The sequence below is a fragment of the Procambarus clarkii genome, chromosome 69 (assembly GCF_040958095.1).
Source record: "Procambarus clarkii isolate CNS0578487 chromosome 69, FALCON_Pclarkii_2.0, whole genome shotgun sequence".
NCBI classification, from domain to species: Eukaryota; Metazoa; Arthropoda; class Malacostraca; order Decapoda; family Cambaridae; genus Procambarus; species Procambarus clarkii.
Window position 1 is genome coordinate 6,652,502 of NC_091218.1, and position 23,630 is coordinate 6,676,131.

The 23,630-nt window shown below is 48.4% G+C and overlaps 1 protein-coding gene across 1 annotated transcript in view; it reads right to left on the reverse strand.

Annotated features, from left to right (window-relative positions):
* LOC123752660 (protein O-mannosyl-transferase TMTC1-like) overlaps window positions 1-23,630 on the reverse strand; it is a 150,264-nt gene that overhangs the window by 97,486 nt on the left and 29,148 nt on the right. Inside the window, exon 3 of the mRNA XM_069311328.1 lies at window positions 4,988-5,131. Within this exon, the coding sequence (XP_069167429.1) occupies window positions 4,988-5,131 (144 nt within the window). The remainder of the gene's footprint in view (window positions 1-4,987; window positions 5,132-23,630) is intronic.

Sequence of the window (23,630 nt, forward strand, 5' to 3'; positions counted from 1 at the left end):
TAGGTGGAAGATATAACAGTGGACTCCCTCCCGTGGTGTAGGAGGAAGATATAACAGTGGACTCCCTCCCCTGGTGTAGGTGGGAGATATAACAGTGGACTCCCCTCCCCTGGTGTAGGAGGAAGATATAACAGTGGACTCCCTCCCCTGGTGTAGGTGGAAGATATAACAGTGGACTCCCTCCCCTGGTGTAGGTGGAAGATATAACAGTGGACTCCCTCCCCTGGTGTAGGTGGAAGATATATTAGTGGACTCCCTCCCCTGGTGTAGGTGGAAGATATAACAGTGGACTCCCTCCCCAGGTGTAGGTGGAAGATATAACAGTGGACTCCCTCCCTTGGTGTAGGTGGAAGATATAACAGTGGACTCCCTCCCCTGGTGTAGGTGGAAGATATAACAGTGGACTCCCTCCCCTGGTGTAGGAGGAAGATATAACAGTGGACTCCCTCCCCTGGTGTAGGTGGGAGATATAACAGTGGACTCCCTCCCCTGGTGTAGGAGGGAGATATAACAGTGGACTCCCTCCCCTGGTGTAGGTGGAAGATATAACAGTGGACTCCCCTTCCCTGGTGTAGGAGGAAGATATAACAGTGGACTCCCTCCCCTGGTGTAGGTGGAAGATATAACAGTGGACTCCCTCCCCTGGTGTAGGTGGGAGATATAACAGTGGTCTCCCCTCCCCTGGTGTAGGAGGAAGATATAACAGTGGACTCCCTCCCCTGGTGTAGGAGGAAGATATAACAGTGGACTCCCTCCCCTGGTGTAGGTGGGAGATATAACAGTGGACTCCCCTCCCCTGGTGTAGGTGGGAGATATAACAGTGGACTCCCCTCCTTTGGTGTAGGAGGAAGATATAACAGTGGACTCCCTCCCCTGGTGTAGGTGGAAGATATAACAGTGGACTCCCTCCCCTGGTGTAGGTGGAAGATATAACAGTGGACTCCCTCCCCTGGTGTAGGAGGAAGATATAACAGTGGACTCCCTCCCCTGGTGTAGGTGGGAGATATAACAGTGGACTCCCTCTCCTGGTGTAGGAGGAAGATATAACAGTGGACTCCCTCCCCTGGTGTAGGAGGAAGATATAACAGTGGACTCCACTCCCCTGGTGTAGGAGGAAGATATAACAGTGGACTCCCTCCCCTGGTGTAGGTGGGAGATATAACAGTGGACTCCCTCCCCTGGTGTAGGTGGGAGATATAACAGTGGACTCCCTCCCCTGGTGTAGGAGGAAGATATAACAGTGGACTCCCCTCCCCTGGTGTAGGAGGAAGATATAACAGTGGACTCCCTCCCCTGGTGTAGGTGGAAGATATAACAGTGGACTCCCTCCTCTGGTGTAGGTGGAAGATATAACAGTGGAATCCCTCCCCTAGTGTAGGTGGGAGATATTACAGTGGACTCCCTTCCCTGGTGTAGGTGGGAGATATTACAGTGGACACCTTTTTTTTAGCTTCTCCCGACTCTCCCATTTCTCTCTAGTTATTTAAATAGATGATATCGGGATTCGAGCCCAGTTTGACCCAAGTGGGAATATCTGGCCACCCGCGGCCAAATGCAGCGATAACGAAGCCTGGAAACCCGTGAATGAGACTATAAGACTTAATAAGATATAAGACTATAAGATTATAAAAGAAGCAATAAGACTACCCACATCAGTCTTATTGCAGTAAGGAAGCTTAATACATTGCGACCAAACTTAATGCAATTCCCGTCTCTTTTTCGAGATAGATTTTTGTCACTCAGAATACTTGTTATTAGGTTATTGTCCTTTGTATTGGGTATTTGTTTATTTTTGTTTACTGATGCAATTACTTCTACAAATGTGATTGGATTTACAGAAAAAGTGTCACACAAAGCAGTGTTTATATAACACCTCGGATGAGTTTGAATATCATCCATTCCAGCCAATTATTACGAAATTATAGCGTTTTGAACAATGAAATGTAGCCTTTGAACTTTATATGGGCGTATACTGGGGATTATTGGTGCATGTTTATATACTGCTTTGGTTTATATATATATATATATATATATATATATATATATATATATATATATATATATATATATATATATATATATATATATATATATATATATATATATATATATATATTATTAAATATGACCGAAAAAGTAAGATTAATAATTCTAACACGAATTTTCTCAATCTTTCGTACATTACGCTTCACTGTTGGAGGTAAATCAAAAATCACTTCTCCAAAATTCATTTTTATTTCTAGTCTGACGCGACACGGGCGCGTTTCGTAAAACTTATTACATTTTCAAAGACTTCACAAATACACAACTGATTAGAACTTACGTCTCTCTGATATTATATCTACATTTGAGTGAGGTGGGAAGGATGATGTGGCATTAACACAAGACAGAACAGGGGATATTAATAGGGTATTAAAAGTATCAACACAAGACAGAACAGAAACAATGGGTATTGAATAGAAGTGTTTGTAGAAAGCCTATTGGTCCATATTTCTTGATGCTTCTATATTGGAGCGGAGTCTTGAGGTGGGTAGAATATAGTTGTGCAATAATTGGCTGTTGATTGCTGGTGTTGACTTCTTGATGTGTAGTGCCTCGCAAACGTCAAGCCGCCTGCTATCGCTGTATCTATCGATGATTTCTGTGTTGTTTACTAGGATTTCTCTGGCGATGGTTTGGTTATGGGAAGAGATTATATGTTCCTTAATGGAGCCCTGTTGCTTATGCATCGTTAAACGCCTAGAAAGAGATGTTGTTGTCTTGCCTATATACTGGGTTTTTTGGAGCTTACAGTCCCCAAGTGGGCATTTGAAGGCATAGACGACGTTAGTCTCTTTTAAAGCGTTCTGTTTTGTGTCTGGAGAGTTTCTCATGAGTAGGCTGGCCGTTTTTCTGGTTTTATAGTAAATCGTCAGTTGTATCCTCTGATTTTTGTCTGTAGGGATAACGTTTCTATTAACAATATCTTTCAGGACCCTTTCCTCCGTTTTATGAGCTGTGGAAAAGAAGTTCCTGTAAAATAGTCTAATAGGGGGTATAGGTGTTGTGTTAGTTGTCTCTTCAGAGGTTGCATGGCTTTTCACTTTCCTTCTTATGATGTCTTCGATGAAACCATTGGAGAAGCCGATGAAAACCATTTCATCGAAGACATCATAAGAAGGAAAGTGAAAAGCCATGCAACCTCTGAAGAGACAACTAACACAACACCTATACCCCCTATTAGACTATTTTACAGGAACTTCTTTTCCACAGCTCATAAAACGGAGGAAAGGGTCCTGAAAGATATTGTTAATAGAAACGTTATCCCTACAGACAAAAATCAGAGGATACAACTGACGATTTACTATAAAACCAGAAAAACGGCCAGCCTACTCATGAGAAACTCTCCAGACACAAAACAGAACGCTTTAAAAGAGACTAACGTCGTCTATGCCTTCAAATGCCCACTTGGGGACTGTAAGCTCCAAAAAACCCAGTATATAGGCAAGACAACAACATCTCTTTCTAGGCGTTTAACGATGCATAAGCAACAGGGCTCCATTAAGGAACATATAATCTCTTCCCATAACCAAACCATCGCCAGAGAAATCCTAGTAAACAACACAGAAATCATCGATAGATACAGCGATAGCAGGCGGCTTGACGTTTGCGAGGCACTACACATCAAGAAGTCAACACCAGCAATCAACAGCCAATTATTGCACAACTATATTCTACCCACCTCAAGACTCCGCTCCAATATAGAAGCATCAAGAAATATGGACCAATAGGCTTTCTACAAACACTTCTATTCAATACCCATTGTTTTCTGTTCTGTCTTGTGTTGATACTTTTAATACCCTATTAATATCCCCTGTTCTGTCTTGTGTTAATGCCACATCATCTTTCCCACCTCACTCAAATGTAGATATAATATCAGAGAGACGTAAGTTCTAATCAGTTGTGTATTTGTGAAGTCTTTGAAAATGTAATAAGTTTTACGAAACGCGCCCGTGTCGCGTCAGACTAGAAATAAAAATGAATTTTGGAGAAGTGATTTTTGATTTACCTCCAACAGTGAAGCGTAATGTACGAAAGATTGAGAAAATTCGTGTTAGAATTATTAATCTTACTTTTTCGGTCATATTTAATAATATATGTCTACAGGAAAGACTGCTACCAAAATATACTAATATATATATATATATATATATATATATATATATATATATATATATATATATATATATATATATATATATATATATATATATATATATATATATATATATATATATATGAAAGTTCCAAATGCTGTTGCTGTACCACTGTACCACCAGCCCACAAAGCTGAGTGGTGTACCACTGTACCACCAACCAACAATAAGCATGGGGAGAGTCTTCTGAACTCATATAACCCCATGCCCGAGTGCATTCGGGTGATGTGGTCAACTATTTCAACTAGTCCAGGTCTATGCCATAGAACATAAGCTAAGGGAACCCAAGGATTCCTTAGCCAGAACCGCACTACTTGGCCTAGTGTGCATGGGGCCGATTTGGCTAACAGGCAGAGTGATTTTCGTTATTTTTAACTATTTCTTTTCAAATTTGTTTATTCTAATTAATTTTATATTATACTAAGAACATGAACTACTGACGTTGCTAGGTTAGGTTGGTGGAGGTGTGTAGCATATGTATAAATGGTGTGTATTGTGGTGGGTAGACTGTGTACGATACAACGGTGTAACTAGGTACGGTACTGGTACGGTTCGGTACGGTGTAACTAGGTACGGTACTGGTACGGTTCGGTACGGTGTAACTAGGTACGGTACTGGTACGGTTCGGTACGGTGTAACTAAGGTGATACTGTTCCTCCTGTGAGGAGTACAACTAGTGCTCGTGTGAGGCGTGGAGGGTGTAGGCAGTCAGAAATGATCACGTAACTGCTGTAAGAGGTTAACCAGAAAGCAGAGGACACGAAAGATGGTGTAACTTAAAATATCACTTACTGTCTGAGGTTGGCCAAGTTGTAGTAGGCGTGGGCGTGGTGAGGGTGCGCCTTCAGGGCCATCCGGAAGTGGTTCTCGGCCTCCGTGGTGTCGTTAAGAAGTGTGCCCAGGTTGTTGTGGGCACTGGAGTGCCCCGGCCACAGTCTGAAGGAGAGAGCCAGTGGTCAGCACCAGTATGGGAGGGGAGGGGCCAGCACCTACAGAGATGGAGTCCGAACCCATACAGAGGTAAACAAAAGGCAAACATTGGGAAGCGAAGATCGCGAGACTGGTCAGAGTTTGAGGCGATATCTAAAATAAAAAAACATATATTGTCCGGAACAACTTTGGTGGAGCTACCTGGCCAGACCTGCGGGTGCGTGTGAGCCACACTCATCACCAACAGGTGCAGCAGTGCAGGCAGAAACACATCCATATATATATATATATATATATATATATATATATATATATGTCGTACCTAGTAGCCAGAACGCACTTCTCAGCCTACTATGCAAGGCCCGATTTGCCTAATAAGCCAAGTTTTCCTGAATTAATATATTTTCTCTAATTTTTTCTTATGAAATGATAAAGCTACCCATTTCATTATGTATGAGGTCAATTTTTTGTTATTGGAGTTAAAATTAACTTAGATATATGACAGAACCTAACCAACCCTACCTAACCTAACCTAACCTATCTTTATTTGTTAAGTTAGGTTAGGTAGCCGAAAAAGTTAGGTTAGGTTAGGTTAGGTAGGTTACGTAGTCGATAAACAATTAATTCATGAAAACTTGGCTTATTAGGCAAATCGGGCCTTGCATAGTAGGCTGAGAAGTGCGTTCTGGCTACTAGGTACGACATATATATATATATATATATATATATATATATATATATATATATATATATATATATATATATATACATATGTCGTACCTAGTAGCCAGAACGCACTTTTTGGCCTACTATGCAAGGCCCGATTTGCCTAATAAGCCAAATTTTCCTGAATTAATATATTTTCTCTAATTTTTTTCTTATGAAATGATAAAGCTACCCATTTCATTATGTATGAGGTAAAAATTTTTTTATTGGAGTTAAAATTAACGTAGATATATGACCGAACCTAACCAACCCTACCTAACCTAACCTAACCTATCTTTATAGGTTAGGTTAGGTTAGGTAGCCAAAAAAGTTAGGTTAGGTTAGGTTAGGTAGGTTAGGTTGATGAAAAACAATTAATTCATGAAAACTCGGCTTATTAGGCAAATCGGGCCTTGCATAGTAGGCTCAGAAGTGCGTTCTGGCTACTAGGTACGACATATATATATATATATATATATATATATATATATATATATATATATATATATATATATATATATATATATATATTATTAAATATGACCGAAAAAGTAAGATTAATAATTGTAACACGAATTTTCTCTATCTTTCTTATGTTTCTTTTCACTGTTGATGGTAATTCAAAGATCAATTCTCCAAAATTCATTTTTATTTCTAGTCTGACGCGACACTTGAGCGCGTTTCGTAAAACTTATTACATTTTCAAAGACTTTAGTTTACAAACACACAACTGAAACTGAATAGAGCTTTACACATCTTCGAGGTTTATATCTACATTTGGGTGAGGTGGATGAGGTGAAAAACGAACTTTCAACAATGGGTATTCAATGGGTATTAAATTCAAACACACAAGACAGAACAGGAAACAATGGGTATTGAATGGAAGTAATTGTAGAAAGCCTATTGGTCCATATTTCTTGATGATTCTATATTGGAACGGAGTCTTGAAGTGGGTAGAATATAGTTGTGCATTAATTGGCTGTTGATTGCTGGTGTTGACTTCTTGATGTGTAGTGCCTCGCAGACGTCAAGCCGCCTGCTATCGCTGTATCTATCGATGATTTCTGTGTTGTTTGCTAAGATTTCTCTGGTGATGGTTTGTTTGTGGGAAGAGATTATATGTTCCTTAATGGAGCCCTGTTGCTTATGCATCGTTAAACGCCTGGAAAGAGATGTTGTTGTCTTGCCTATATACTGATTTTTTTGAGGCTTACAGTCCCCAAGAGGGCATTTGAAGGCATAGACGATGTTGGTCTCTTTTAAAGCGTTCAATACCTATTGTTTCGTGTTCTGTCTTGTGTTGGAATTTAATACCCATTGAATACCCATTGTTGAAAGTTCGTTTTTCACCTCATCCACCTCACCCAAATGTAGATATAAACCTCGAAGATGTGTAAAGCTCTATTCAGTTTCAGTTGTGTGTTTGTAAACTAAAGTTTTTGAAAATGTAATAAGTTTTACGAAACGCGCTCAAGTGTCGCGTCAGACTAGAAATAAAAATGAATTTTGGAGAATTGATCTTTGAATTACCATCAACAGTGAAAAGAAACATAAGAAAGATAGAGAAAATTCGTGTTAGAATTATTAATCTTACTTTTTCGGTCTTATTTTCTAATATATATATATATATATATATATATATATATACATATATATATATATATATATATATATATATATATATATATATATATATATATATATATATATATATATATATATATATATATATATATATATATATCCATGAATTATCAACCATTTTTTTCCAAACCAGTATTTATAGTTCAACTTTAAAATTAAAGTTGAGCACTTTAATATCCCCGTTGTTATACTATTTCACGCACCGGTACACTCCACGCACCTGTACACTTCACGCACCTGTACACTTCACGCACCTGTACACTCCACGCACCTGTACACTTCACGCACCTGTACACTCCACGCACCTGTACACTTCACGCACCTGTACACTTCACGCACCTGTACACTCCACGCATCTGTACACTCCACGCACCTGTACACTTCACGCACCTGTACACTCCACGCACCTGTACACTCCACGCATCTGTACACTCCACGCACCTGTACACTTCACGCACCTGTACACTCCACGCACCTGTACACTTCACGCACCTGTACACTTCACGCACCTGTACACTTCACGCACCTGTACACTCCACGCACCTGTACACTTCACGCACCTGTACACTTCACGCACCTGTACACTCCACGCACCTGTACACTCCACGCACCTGTACACTTCACGAACCTGTACACTCCGTTAGTTCTACAGGACCCCTAAGCTCAACACTTCCTGCCTATCTCATATATTTCACTTTCGTTAATTGCGTGGGAAATTTCCAGCTGTTTTGCCGACCTCGTGACTCCGTGGCGGCTTAGTTGGTGACTTGCGATTGATTTATGCGGCTTTGTTGCGTCTTTGTAACAATACTACTGGATACCTGCAGCGTCGGCGGGGCTCCACACCGTCGGCGGGGCTCCACACCGTCGGTGGGGCTCCACACCGTCGGTGGGGCTCCACACCGTCGGTGGGGCTCCACACCGTCGGTGGGGCTCCACACCGTCGGCGGGGCTCCACACCGTCGGTGGGGCTCCACACCGTCGGCGGGGCTCCATACCATCGGCGGGGCTCCACACCGTCGGCGGGGCTCCACACCGTCGGCGGGGCTCCACACCGTCGGTGGGGCTCCACACCGTCGGCGGGGCTCCATACCATCGGCGGGGCTCCACACCGTCGGCGGGGCTCCACACCGTCGGCGGGGCTCCATACCATCGGCGGGGCTCCACACCGTCGGCGGGGCTCCACACCGTCGGCGGGGCTCCCTACCGTCAGCGAGGCTCCACAGCGTCGGCGGGGCTCCACACCGTCGGCGGGGTTCCACACCGTTGGCGGGGCTCCACAGCGTCGGCGGGGCTCCACAGCGTCGGCGGGGCTCCACAGCGTCGGCGGGGCTCCACATTGTCGGCGGGGCTCCACACCGTCGGCGGGGCTCCACACCGTCGGCGGGGCTCCACACCGTCGGCGGGGCTCCACAGCCTCGGCGGGGCTCCACACCGTCGGCGGGGCTCCACAGCGTCGGCGGGGCTCCACAGTGTCGGCGGGGCTCCACACCGTCGGCGGGGCTCCACACCGTCGGTGGGGCTCCACAGCGACGGCGGGGCTCCACACCGTCGGCGGGGCTCCACACCGTCGGCGGGGCTCCACACCGTCGGTGGGGTTCCACACTTTCGGCGGGGCTCCACACCGTCGGCGGGGCTCCACACCGTCGGTGGGGCTCCATACCATCGGCGGGGCTCCACACCGTCGGCGGGGCTCCACACCGTCGGCGGGGCTCCACACCGTCGGTGGGGCTCCACACCGTCGGCGGGGCTCCATACCATCGGCGGGGCTCCACACCGTCGGCGGGGCTCCACACCGTCGGCGGGGCTCCATACCATCGGCGGGGCTCCACACCGTCGGCGGGGCTCCACACCGTCGGCGGGGCTCCCTACCGTCAGCGAGGCTCCACAGCGTCGGCGGGGCTCCACACCGTCGGCGGGGTTCCACACCGTTGGCGGGGCTCCACAGCGTCGGCGGGGCTCCACAGCGTCGGCGGGGCTCCACAGCGTCGGCGGGGCTCCACATTGTCGGCGGGGCTCCACACCGTCGGCGGGGCTCCACACCGTCGGCGGGGCTCCACACCGTCGGCGGGGCTCCACAGCCTCGGCGGGGCTCCACACCGTCGGCGGGGCTCCACAGCGTCGGCGGGGCTCCACAGTGTCGGCGGGGCTCCACACCGTCGGCGGGGCTCCACACCGTCGGTGGGGCTCCACAGCGACGGCGGGGCTCCACACCGTCGGCGGGGCTCCACACCGTCGGCGGGGCTCCACACCGTCGGTGGGGTTCCACACTTTCGGCGGGGCTCCACACCGTCGGCGGGGTTCCACACCGTCGGCGGGGCTCCACACCGTCGGCGGGGCTCCACACCGTCGGCGGGGCTCCACACCGTCGGCGGGGCTCCAAACCGTCGGCGGGGCTCCACAGCGTCGGCGGGGCTCCACACCGTCGGCGGGACTCCACACCGTCGGCGGGGCTCCACAGCGTCGGCGGGGCTCCATACCATCGGCGGGGCTCCACACCGTCGGCGGGGCTCCATACCGTCGGCGGGGCTCCATACCGTCGGCGGGGCTCCACAACGTCGGCGGGGCTCCACACCGTCGGTGGGGCTCCACAGTGTCGGCATGGCTCCACACCGTCGGCGGGGCTCCACAGCGAGGGCGGGGCTCCACACCGTCGGCGGGGCTCCACAATGTCGGCGAGGCTTCACACCGTCGGTGGGGCTCCTCACCGTCGGCGGGGCTCCACACCGTCGGTGGGGCTCCACACCGTCGGTGGGGCTCAACAGCGTCGGCGTGGCTCCACACCATCGGTGGTGCTCCACACTGTCGTCGAGGCTCCACAGCGAAGGTGGGGCTCCACACCGTCGGCGGGGCTCCACACTGTCGGCGTGGCTCCACAGCGTCAGCGGGGATCCACACCGTCGGCGGGGCTCCACACCGTCGGCGGGGCTCCACACCGTCGGTGGGGCTCCACATTGTCGGCGGGGCTCCACACCGTCGGTGAGGATCCATACCGTCGGTGGGGCTCCACACCGTCGGCGGGGCTCCACACCGTCGGCGGGGCTCCACACCGTCGGTGGGGCTCCACACCGTCGGTGGGGCTCCACACCGTCGGCGGGGCTCCACACCGTCGGCGGGGCTCCACATCGTCGGCGAGGCTCCACAGCGTCGGCGGGGCTCCACACCGTCGGCGGGGCTCCACACCGTCTGCGGGACTCCACTCCGTCGGCGGAGCTCCACACCGTCGGCGGGGCTCCACACCGTCGGCGGGGCTCCACAGCGTCGGCGGGGCTCCATACCATCGGCGGGGCTCCACACCGTCGGCGGGGCTCCACACCGTCGGCGGGGCTCCACATCGTCGGCGGGGCTCCACAGCGTCGGCGGGGCTCCACACCGTCGGCGGGGCTCCACAGCGTCGGCGGGGCTCCACAGTGTCGGCGGGGCTCCACACCGTCGGCGGGGCTCCACACCGTCGGTGGGGCTCCACAGCGACGGCGGGGCTCCACACCGTCGGCGGGGCTCTACACCGTCGGCGGGGCTCCACACCTTCGGCGGGGCTCCACACCGTCGGCGGGGTTCCACACCGTCGGCGGGGCTCCACAGCGAGGGCGGGGCTCCACACCGTCGGCGGGGCTCCACACCGTCGGCGGGACTTCACACCGTCGGTGGGGCTCCTCACCGTCGGCGGGGCTCCACACCGTCGGTGGGACTCCACACCGTCGGTGGGGCTCAACAGCGTCGGCGTGGCTCCACACCATCGGTGGTGCTCCACACTGTCGGCGGGGCTCCACAGCGAAGGCGGGGCTCCACACCGTCGGCGGGGCTCCACACTGTCGGCGGGGCTCCACAGCGTCGGCGGGGCTCCACAGCGTCGGCGGGGCTCCACACCGTCGGCGGGGCTCCACACCGTCGGCGGGGCTCCACACCGTCGGTGGGGCTCCACAGCGTCGGTGGGGCTCCACACCGTCGGTGGGGCTCCACACCGTCTGCGGGGTTCCACACCGTCGGTGGGGCTCCACACCGTTGGTGGGGCTCCACACTGTCGGTGGGGCTCCACATTGTCTGCGGGGTTCCACACCGTTGGTGGGGCTCCACACCGTCGGTGGGGCTCCACACCGTCGGTGGGGCTCCACACCGTCGGTGGGACTCCACACCGTCGGCGGGGCTCCACACCGTCGGTGGGGTTCCACACCGTCGGTGGGGCTCCACACCGTCAGTGGGGCTCCACACCGTCGGTGGGGCTCCACACCGTCGGTGGGGCTCTACATTGTCGGTGGGGCTCCACACCGTCGGTGGGGCTCCACACCGTTGGTGGGGCTCCACACTGTCGGTGGTGCTCCACACCGTCTGCTGGGTTTCACACCGTTGGTGGGGCTCCACACCGTCGGTGGGGCTCCACACCGTCGGTGGGGCTCAACACCGTCGGTGGGACTCCACACCGTCGGTGGGGCTCCACACCGTCGGTGGGGCTCCACACCGTCGGTGGGGCTCCACACCGTCGGTGGGGCTCCACGCCGTCGGTGGGGCTCCACACCGTCGGTGGGGCTACACATTGTCGGTGGGGCTCCACACCGTCGGTGGGGCTCCACACCGTCGGTGGGGCTCCACATTGTCGGTGGGGCTCCACACCGTCGGTGGGGCTCCACACCGTCGGTGGGGCTCCACACCGTCGGTGGGGCTCCACACCGTCGGTGGGGCTCCACACCGTCGGTGGGGCTCCACACCGTCGGTGGGGCTCCACACCGTCGGTGGGGCTCCACACCGTCGGTGGGGCTCCACACCGTCGGTGGGGCTCCACAGCGGTCCTCTGGTGTACCGGGTTCGCGTAGATGTTGGTGTAGCTGTTATTCCGTGGCAGTTAAGTTACCGCTCCGTGTCCGGTGTCGAGGACCCGGCGGCGCCCGGGACGTGTACCTGTCCTCGCTTTGTTCAGCATCCGACACTTACTAGGACGCCAGTTCCGTGTGTGTGTGTGTGTTTATCGGAATATACATGAGGGCTACTCTCTGGTGGCCTCCACGGCGGACAGGAAGCCGGCGGCTTGCCATCTGAAGTAATGTCTTGCCTTATATGGATCTGACGGGTTCGAGATTCCATTGGTTTATTCCCCTGTGGAGAAAAAAAAACATCTGTTTTCTGTCCGGCGCTGTGGCTAGTTGAGCTTGAAGCCGCTGCTCCTTTTTGTGAGTTATAAGTACCGTTTTATAAGAACCAGTCTGGATCAATACTCCTCTGTTTGTTTACTATATAAAAGATCTGGATGTGATCAATCGTGTCGTGTGTAGTTTGTATAGTGTTGTTAGTTCCTATAGACCCTCGACCTCTCCTGGTATGAGAGCTGACATAGTTCTGGGAGCATTTCTGTCGCTCTTCGCCCAACGTTTTCCAGAGCAGAGATATATATGGTCTTGAAGGTGAGGTCTCCATGCTTGAATGCTGGAGCCCAGATGCTGGGCGCACCAAAGGCTCCTCCACCTGTGTAACATCTGTTTCCTTGAAGTCGGAGATCCGTTTAATTATTTCTAGATGTGCGTGTGTTGCGTGTGCGGGTGTTCCATGTGTGCGCGTGTTCCATGTGTGCGCGTGTTCCATGTGTGCGGGTGTTCCATGTGTGCGGGTGTTCCGTGTGTGCGCGTGTTCCGTGTGTGCGGGTGTTCCGTGTGTGCGCGTGTTCCGTGTGCACGCGTGTTCCGTGTGTGCGCGTGTTCCTCATGTGAGTGCGATTATACCGTGACTGTTAACAGAGTTGTGCACTCTACCTTCAGCAGAGCGCCTTTTAACAGTGTAAACTATAGAGTTTTTCAACCTTTTTACCCTTGTGGATCCCTTGAAATAATTGTCATGCCACCCGGAATACCCCCCCCCCCCCCACTTAACCTGAATAAAAATATTATATAATGCATATATTCATTAATCTCAACAATTACTATATATTAATCAGAAAAAATTATACCTGTAAAGACAAAACATTCACAACGATGAAAACGCAGAAGACAAATCAGGGAAATATGAACAAATTTGTCGGTCAAGACATTATTACTTTTTTACTAACATTGTCTTGATTTCATTTAGATTTAATTTGGGTGTTGAAAATTGCTTGTGTAATGTGACACCTGTGTTTATCTTCCGGTACATAAATACTTAATTCAGGGTTGAACTTTAGATAAATACGCACGAATTGAATTTTCAACTGAGATCCATGTGAAAGAAGTTGAAAATATCAGGATATATTTCTTTCCTATAAATAGCGGGATAATCATCATTCACATAAATCCAGAACTTATTCAGGGATAGACCAGTAAATCTCACCTCGAGTGCATGATCAGATTACAGCTCACAAAGTTCTTCCTCTTCTCTTTAAAGTTTAAGTTCTCATCAGGAGCACAAGGTTTCAGAGTATGGATCCCTCAACCAATCAAAAACTTGTGCTGAAAGGGAGACGGAAAATGATGGTCGAGCTTGACCAACAAATCCTCCAGATGTGTTTAAGTAAGACTTGAAATTTGCTGGTATACTCCTTCACCCTTAAGATGCAGCAGTGGTGTAAACATTGCAAGATTTCCCTTTGCATCATGATTTTGACCAATGAGTGGCTCTTCTTTTAAATCAAAGAATTCTGCCATTTGAAGTCAATATATTTTCTCCAGCAACACAAAGATAAGAGAAATGCGTTTTTATAGTGACCTCTCACGGAGCTCCTTTAGTGACCTCTCGCGGAGCTCCTATAGTGACCTCTCGCGGAGCGTCTATTCTGACCTCTCGTGGAGCTCCTATAGTGACCTCTCGTGGAGCTCCTATAGTGACCTCTCGTGGAGCTCCTATAGTGACCTCTCGTGAGCCCTTAGTGACCTCTCGCGGAGCTCTTATAGTGACCTCTCGCGGAGCTCCAATAGTGACCTCTCGTGAGCCCTTATTGACCTCTTGTGAGCCCTTAGTGACCTCTCGTGAGCCCTTAGTGACCTCTCGTGAGCCCTTATTGACCTCTCGTGAGCACTTAGGGACCTCTTGTGAGCCCTTAGTGACCTCTTGTGAACCCTTAGTGACCTCTCGTGAGCCCTTATTGACCTCTCGTGAGCCCTTGGTGACCTCTCGTGAGCCTTTAGTGACCTCTCGTGAGCCCCTTATTGACCTCCCTTGAGCCCTTAGTGACCTCTTGGGGTCCTTAGTGACCTCTCGTGAGCCCTTAGCGACCTCTCGTGAACCCTTAGTGACCTCTCGTGAGAACTTGTGATCTCTCGTGAGCCCTTATTGACCTCTCGTGAGCCCCTATAGTGATCTCTCGTGAGCTCCAATAGTGATCTCTCGTCAGCCTCTATAGTGATCCCTCGTGAGCCCTTTATAGTGACCTCTCGTGAGCCCCTATAGTGACCTCTCGTGAGCCCCTATAGTGACTTCTCTTGAGCCCCTATACTGACCTCTCATGAGCCCCTATAGTAACCTCTCGTGAGTTCCTATAGTGACCTCTTGTGAGCCTCTGTAGTGACCTCTCGTGAGCCCTTAGTTACCTCTCTTGAGCCCTTATAGTGACCTCTCGTGAGCCCCTATAGTGACCTCTCGTGAGCCCCTATAGTGACCTCTCGTGAGCCCCTATAGTGACCTCTCGTGAGCCCCAATAGTGACCTCTCGTGAGCCCCTATAGTGACCTCTCGTGAGCTCCTATAGTGACCTCTCGTGAGCCCCTATAGTGACCTCTCGTGAGCCCTATAGTGACTTCTCTTGAGCCCCTATACTGACCTCTCATGAGCCCCTATAGTGACCTCTCGTGAGTTCCTATAGTAACCTCTTGTGAGCCTCTGTAGTGACCTCTCGTGAGCCCTTAGTGACCTCTCTTGAGCCCTTATAGTGACCTCTCGTGAGCCCCTATAGTGACCTCTCGTGAGCCCCTATAGTGACCTCTCGTGAGCCCCTATAGTGACCTCTCGTGAGCCCCTATAGTGACCTCTCGTGAGCCCCTATAGTGACCTCTCGTGAGCCCCTATAGTGACTTCACGTGAGCCCCTATAGTGACCTCTCGTGAGCCCCTATAGTGACCTCTCGTGAGCCCATATAGTAACCTCTCGAGAGCCCCTATAGTGACCTCTCGTGAGCCCATATAGTAACCTCTCGTGAGCCCCTATAGTGACCTCTCGTGAGCCCCTATAGTGACCTATCCGGGAAACCCGGTTGAGAAACTGATGTAGAGGCTGGAGGCGGACACTGCCGTGAGCGAGAACTAACAGTGTGGTCCGCCAGGGGTGACCAGCAACTTACACAGGCCAGGGAGGAGAGGCCAGAGCTCCCCTCTGCTCTGGGAAGATGGGGTCCGGAAGAGAGAGAAGGCCTAGAGGGCTAGAGGTTCTCTTAGGCCTCTTAACTAACCAAGAAGGAAATAGCGAGGGGGAAGGGGAGGAAATACTCTGTAGATGTACATACGAATAATTGACAGAAAGGAGAGAGAGAGAATGTCTTTGCCTCAAGTCACTATTGAAGGAAACACGAGAAATAGCCAACCACACCATCTTACTCAAGTCTACCATTTTCCCCATATAAAAAAAACGAATTTCAAAACAATAAAGGAAATATAGTTTTTGATTGTTTACCTTGCCCAAGCGGCAGGATAGGGGGAAGGAGATAAATAGGTTCTTGGGATGGGTTTAAGGACAGGATAGGGAAGAGGGGAGACACGCTGGGTCTAAAGAGACCAATGGGTAGATGAGGGTAGATGATGTGTCTTCGTTATGATCAAATTAATAAATGCGATCGAATTTCGGGTCAATTAAATGCACTACAGAATTTGCACAAAAGCCTATAAGCTCCAATAGGGCCAATTGCCAACATAAAGGAGTTATGGCCCTCTGAACACAGACAAACTAATCGTGTTCTCTCTAGTGCAAACATTTACACGAATGTAATCGGATTATAATCAAATTTCGTGAAATGAACTGAATCTAACACATGTAAGACGGGTTTACGCTGTGGGTCTTTTGACGTGCAAATGGAACGGTTGAGATTATGTCCAGTACATGGGAGGCCCGTCTGTCACACTGTCTGCTGTCTGTCACAGGACGAGGCTCCCTCCGTCCCACTGTTTGTTGCCTGTCACAAGACGAGGCTTCCTCCGTCCCACTGTCTGCTGTCTGTCACAAGACGAGGCTCCCTCTGTTCCACTGTTTGTTGCCTGTCACAAGACGAGGCTTCCTCCGTCACCCTGTCTGTTGTCGGTCACAGGACGAGGCTTCATCAGTCACACTATTTGTTGTCTGTCACAAGACGAGGCTTCCTCCGTCACCCTGTCTGTTGTCTGTCACAGGACGAGGCTTCATCAGTCACACTGTCTGTTGTCTGTCAGTAGACGAGGCTTCCTCCGTCACCCTGTCTGTTGTCTGTCACAGGACGAGGCTTCATCAGTCACACTGTCTGTTGTCTGTCACAAGACGAGGCTTCCTCCGTCACCCTGTCTGTTGTCTGTCACAGGACGAGGCTTCATCAGTCACACTGTCTGTTGTCTGTCACAAGACGAGGCTTCCTCCGTCACCCTGTCTGTTGTCTGTCACAGGACGAGGCTTCCTCCGTCACCCTGTCTGTTGTCTGTCACAGGACGAGGCTTCATCAGTCACACTGTCTGTTGTCTGTCACAAGACGAGGCTCCCTCCGTCACCCTGTCTGCTGTCTGTCCCAGAAAATGGCTCCTTTCGTTAAGGCGTTGATTATTTAAACATTTGTTTTATCCAAAGCTTGCACTTGTCATTTCAATGTCATGTACCCTCAGTAATTATGTCCTGACTTTACTGTTAAACAGTATTGATTAACTTGGATAACGGCAGGAGATGTTGACCTCTATGTTGGCTGTACCCCCCCCCCCTGCCCCTTCCACTGGTGGCTGGCTGTACCCCCTGCCCCTTCCACTGGTGGCTGGCTGTACCCCCTGCCCCTTCCACTGGTGGCTGGTTGTACCCCCTGCCCCTTCCACTAGTGACAGGCTGTACCCCCTGCCCCTTCCGCTAGTGACTGGCTGAACCCCCTGCCCCTTCCACTAGTGACTGGCTGTACCCCCTGCCCCTTCCACTGGTGACTGGCTGTACCCCCTGCCCCTTTCACTGGTGGCTGGCTGTACCCCCTGCCCCTTCCACTGGTGGCTGGCAGTACCCCCTGCCCCTTCCACTAGTGACAGGCTGTACCCCCTGCCCCTTCCGCTAGTGACTGGCTGTACCCCCTGCCCCTTCCGCTAGTGACTGGCTGTATCCCCTGCCCCTTCCACTAGTGACTGGCTGTACCCCCTGCCCCTTCCACTGGTGACTGGCTGTACCCCCTGCCCCTTCCACTAGTGACTGGCTGTACCCCCTGCCCCTTCCGCTAGTGACTGGCTGTACCCCCTGCCCCTTCCACTAGTGACTGGCTGTACCCCCTGCCCCTTCCACTAGTGACTGGCTGTACCCCCTGCCCCTTCCACTGCTGGCTGGCTGTACCCCCTGCCCCTTCCACTGCTGGCTGGCTGTACCCCCTGCCCCTTCCACTAGTGACTGGCTGTACCCCCTGCCCCTTCCACTGCTGGCTGGCTGTACCCCCTGCCCCTTCCACTGCTGGCTGGCTGTACCCCCTGCCCCTTCCACTAGTAGCTGGCTGTACCCTCCCTCCTTGCCCTTTCCAAAGCACAACACAGCATCATAACAGTGGAGTGTTGTGGGGGAGACGTAGGGTAGAGAACAAGAATTGAGAGTGGAGGGAGAGATAATGGGAGGGGATGAACAGAGGGAATTAGGAGGGGAGAGGAATTAAAGTCGGGTGGGCAGAAGGGGGACGAATGGAGGAGGAGGAGGAAGGGAGAGCAAATGAAGACAGAAGGGAGGGGGAGCAGGGGACGAGAGACCACCCAACTTTAAAATAAATTAGTGTACCCGTGGTGAGGCGGGACATGTCCAGTGTGTTGTAGGAGTCTATGTGTGTACACCTGTGACACTTCTTAGTCAGGTGTGTGTCGGTGTCAGGTGTGTGTCGGTGTCAGGTGTGTGTCAGTGTCAGGTGTGTGTTGGTGTCAGGTGTGTGTCGGTGTCTGGTGTGTGTCAGTGTCAGGTGTGTGTCGGTGTCAGGTGTGCCTCATGTAGTGGGACTCCTTGCTTTTGTGACACATGTGTCTCGCGTTAGCTCCTTTGTCTGGCGTAGGTCGACTGGCTGGTGGCACTGTTCTAGGGCGTGCTGGTGGCACTTTTCTAGGGCGTGTTGGTGGCTCTGGTCTGGGGCGTGCTGTTGGCACTGGTCTAGGTCGTGCTGGTGGCACTGGTCTAGGTCGTGCTGGTGGCACTGGTCGAGGGCGTGCTGGTGGCACTGGTCGAGGGCGTGTTGGTGGCACTGGTCTGGGGCGTGCTGTTGGCACTGGTCTAAGGCGTGCTGGTGGCACTGGTCGAGGGCGTGCTGGTGGCACTGATCTGGGGCGTGTTGGTGGCACTGGTCTAGGATGTGCTGGTGGCACTGATCTAACGCATGCTGGTGGCACTGGTCGAGGGCGTGCTGGTGGCACTGATCTGGGGCGTGTTGGTGGCACTGGTCTAGGATGTGCTGGTGGCACTGATCTAACGCATGCTGGTGGCACTGATCTGGGGCGTGTTGGTGGCACTGGTCTAGGATGTGCTGGTGGCACTGATCTAACGCATGCTGGTGGCACTGGTCTAGGGCGTGCTGGTGGCACTGGTCTAGGGCGTGCTGGTGGCACTGGTCTAGGGCGTGCTGGTGGCACTGGTCTAGGGCGTGCTGGTGGCACTGGTCTAGGGCGTGCTGGTGGCACTGGTCTAGGGCGTGCTGGTGGCACTGGTCTAGGGCGTGCTGGTGGCACTCGTCTAAGGTGTGCTGGTGGCACTGGTCTAGGGCGTGCTGGTGGCACTAGTCTAGGGCGTGCTGGTGGCACTGGTCTAGGGCGTGCTGGTGGCACTCGTCTAAGGTGTGCTGGTGGCACTCGTCTAAGGTGTGCTGGTGGCACTGGTCGAGGGTGTGGGAAATTTTTACCCACCATATCTAATAATCATCTAAGAAATGTATAATTTCTATATAATATCTATATCATATCAAAATCATATCAAAATCGTATCAAATCATATCAAATCATATCAAAATCATATCCGAATCATAATAGATTCATTATACAGCTTGATCCTAGATAACAATGTCACTATGATCACGTATGCCATAGGGCCCTCTAGATGCCTACGTGACTTTGTGCATGATCTCTCCAGGATCCAGAAGCTTTTAGAAGGATTTGTTAATTAAAAAACTATTGAAACATTAATCACTTCCGGTAGAGATAATAAATCGAATCCTTAATAAAATCAGTGGTACTATCAAGTACTACTTATAATCTTTAAATCCTATATAGAGTTATATTATAATCACATCTTATCTCAATCATATGTCTAGACAGTAAAAATAATTAATCAATATTCATAGAAGGCTACCGTGCTCAGGGAGCATAGGGGGGGGGGGGGGGGGCGATGGCTGGGAGAGAAGTGCCCACCACACCCTGCAGCACTATGCGTTTGTTGACAAAACAGTGAACAGGTGTGAGGATCCTTACCGAACATTATTTGGCTTAGGACACCTTATCTAATATCTTTATCACCAGTGAATACTCTTTAGAACTGGGGGAGTACCTGGACAATATCTACAAAGAAAACCCTAGAACATTTATATCTATAGGAGTAGAGTGGAGCACACAGTGACTTGTCTCCACCTTCACCACTGTCATTCTTCTGCAACGCAGTTAAAGAAAAATCCAAGTAGCAACACTACAACAACAATCTACAGCGTAGCTGTTATATAAAATATCGTGCCTATACTCGCAACAAGAGAGTTAATCAGTTCTGGCACACTTGTCAAACAGGCACCCAGCTTCAGATGAGTATATTGAAGGTTATTACAATAGCGTATTAATTGGCCAATTGTATGCTTGTATAACTTTAATATCCTATAAGTCTGTCTGTCGGTTATAAAGCGAGGCAACGCCTCATACCTCAGTAAGTTTATTTATATAGTAGAGCAGCAGTAGAATCCTTATCCAAGCACTAGACCTCATGAGTGTCCATTATGTGAGAAAAGATTCAACAGCAACAAGTAAATAAAACCTCATGAGTGTCCATGGTGTTGGAAGACATTCAGTCAGGCTAACTGTACATCATATAAATTGAATATAAATACATTGCATATATACTTGAATATAAAAATTAAGTTAACAATTGCTTGCTTAGTTATTTTTTAAGTTATCATATAAGTTCATTGAATTGAATAATTTCTAGTACTTAGTTTACAGTACTTAGACTACATTTAAAGTCATTTATTATACTTTTACAATTTAAATTTTTGTTTATAGTATAAGAATTTATTTATTTATTTATTTATTTATGCATATACAAGAATGTACATAAGGAATGTGAGGATACAAATATGGTAATTCCAGTCTTGTAAAGCCACTAGCACGTGCAGCGTTTCGGGCAGGTCCTTAATCTAAGAAAATTTTAAGGAGGTAAATACTTGCAAAATTTATAGACAAAAAAATGATAACAGTTACATGAAATGAAAAAAAGAAGATGAGAGAAAATTGTTGGTACAGTATGTTAAAGCACATAGGTAGCTAAGATTGATTGCAATGACAGCTTGAATGGTAGTTGACAAAAATTGGTAGGCACAATACAGCAGAAACAATATAAGATTGATTGCAATGACAGCTTGAATGGTAGTTGACAAAAATTGGTAGTCACAATACAGCATATGGCTAGCACATAAAAGAAGACAGCAATGAACACAATGATAAGGTTGTTTGATATTACATAAAAATTAGGAGATTGGGTAACACTAGGTACAGAGCAAATTTAAAGCTCGGTGTAGGAAACTAAGAAGATGAAGTTAGGTACTTTTTGGTTTTGCTTTTAAATAAGGCAAAAGTTTTACAGTTTTTCAATTCACTAGGGAGTGAGTTCCATGGACTAGGTCCCTTAATTTGCATAGAGTGTTTACACAGATTAAGTTTGACTCTAGGGATATCAAAGAGATATTTATTTCTGGTGTGGTGATAATGGGTCCTATTACATCTGTCCAGGGAGAGTTTCAGAGCATGGTTTGCATTTAAGAACAGGGTTTTGTAAATGTAGTTGACACAAGAGAATGTGTGGAGGGAGTTAATATTTAGCAAGTTTAGGGATTTAAACAAGGGAGCTGAGTGTTGTCTGAAAGCAGAGTTAGTTATTATTCTGATAGCAGATTTTTGCTGTGTGATGATGGGCTTAAGGTGGTTTGCAGTGGTAGACCCCCATGCACAGATACCATAATTAAGATAGGGGTAGATTAGTGCATAATATAGTGAGAGGAGAGCAGAGTTAGGAACATAATATCTGATTTTGGAGAGTATACCAACTGTCTTAGAGACTTTCTTAGTTATGTGTTGAATGTGGGTGCTGAAGTTGAGTCTCTTGTCTAGGAATAGGCCAAGAAACATGCCATCATTTTTATTACTGATGTTAATGTTGTCTATCTGTAGCTGAATTGCATTTGATGATTTGTTTCCAAATAAGATGTAGTAAGTCTTTTCGATGTTTAATGTTAGTTTGTTCATTGACATCCATAAGTGGACTTTTTTTAATTCATTATTCACAACATTATTTAGTGTATGTGGGTTGAGGTTTGAATAGATAAGGGTATAAGAATATATTGGCTGTTAATAGTTATAGTATAGGCTTGACTATGTACATGTTTAAATCTTTTATTTAAACAGAGCCAGTGTTCAGTCATTGAACTGAATTTATTAAATCTTATCCTTGTTTAAAATACAAGCTGATGTGAGAATACCTGTTGGCAGGTGGACTGTGGATCTTCAGTCAACCTATCAACTAATTCATTCACCCCACCTGCCCCTAACAGCCCACAATCTGTCATTAGGAAAAGAGGAGCTAGGATTTACAACCCTAGCTAGAGATTTTAGTTGAATTAATTTGCAGACAGTAATTTTTTAATTTAGTTCAGTACAATTCCCTGGTAGTCTCCTCTAATATCAATCCCAGAAGGTTTTTCCTACATTTTTGGTCCTTCTAACTGGATATTTTTGGTCCTTCGTTTACCGAATATTTCAATGACAAATACATAAGAAACTTCTTGATTTTGCATTGGAATAATTTGTACATATTCTAGCCTAACCTAGCTATCAGCCAAGATTTATCATAGCTATATATCTAAGTAAACAAATGCAATACAATACAATACAATTTTATTTAGGTAAGGTACATACATACAATAAATTTTTACAAGGATTGGTTGACTTATAGGTAGAGCTAGTACATACAATGCCTAAAACCACTATTTCGCAAAGCGTTTCGGGCATGATAAACTTAAATGACAAGCTTAATACTAATTGAGCATAATGAGTAGAATGAAAACAAGAAATGAAAACATAGATGAAAAAGCAGCACAAATACAATTATGTCGACAAACAGCGCTCTTTAAAGAAAAACAGACATTGGTTGACAATAGAAGGGTAAGGTAGGTTACAGGGAATTTATTAGGAATAGCTTCGTTTTTAACTTAAACTGGTTGAGAGAGGTACAGTCTTTAACATGGTTGGGAAGGTCATTCCACATTCTGGGCCCCTTGATTTGTAGAGCATTTCTAGTTTGATTAAGTCGTACTCTAGGAATATCAAAACTGTATTTATTTCTGGTGTGGTGCTCATGGGTTCTGTTACAACCTTCTATGAAGCTTTTGAGATCAGGATTGGCATTATAGTTTAGCGTTTTATATATGTATAATACACATAAGAGAATGTGCAGTGACTTAATGTCTAACATATTCAGAGATTTGAGTAGGGGTACCGAGTGATGTCTGGGGCCAGAATTGGATATTGTCCTAATAGCAGCTTTGTGTTGAGTAATTAGAGGATGTAAATGATTTTGGGTAGTAGAGCCCCAAGCACAAATACCATAGTTGAGATATGGATAGATAAGGGAGTAATAGAGAGTCACCAGGGCAGGGCGTGGTACATAATATCTGATCTTAGAAAGAATGCCAACAGTTTTTGAAACTTTTTTTGATATGTTTAGAATGTGTCCCTGGAAATTCAGCTTGTGGTCAATGAGAATGCCAAGGAATTTGCCATCTAATTTGTTACAAATTTGGGTATTGTTTATTTTGAAATTTATTTGATTAGAGGATTTATTGCCAAACAGAA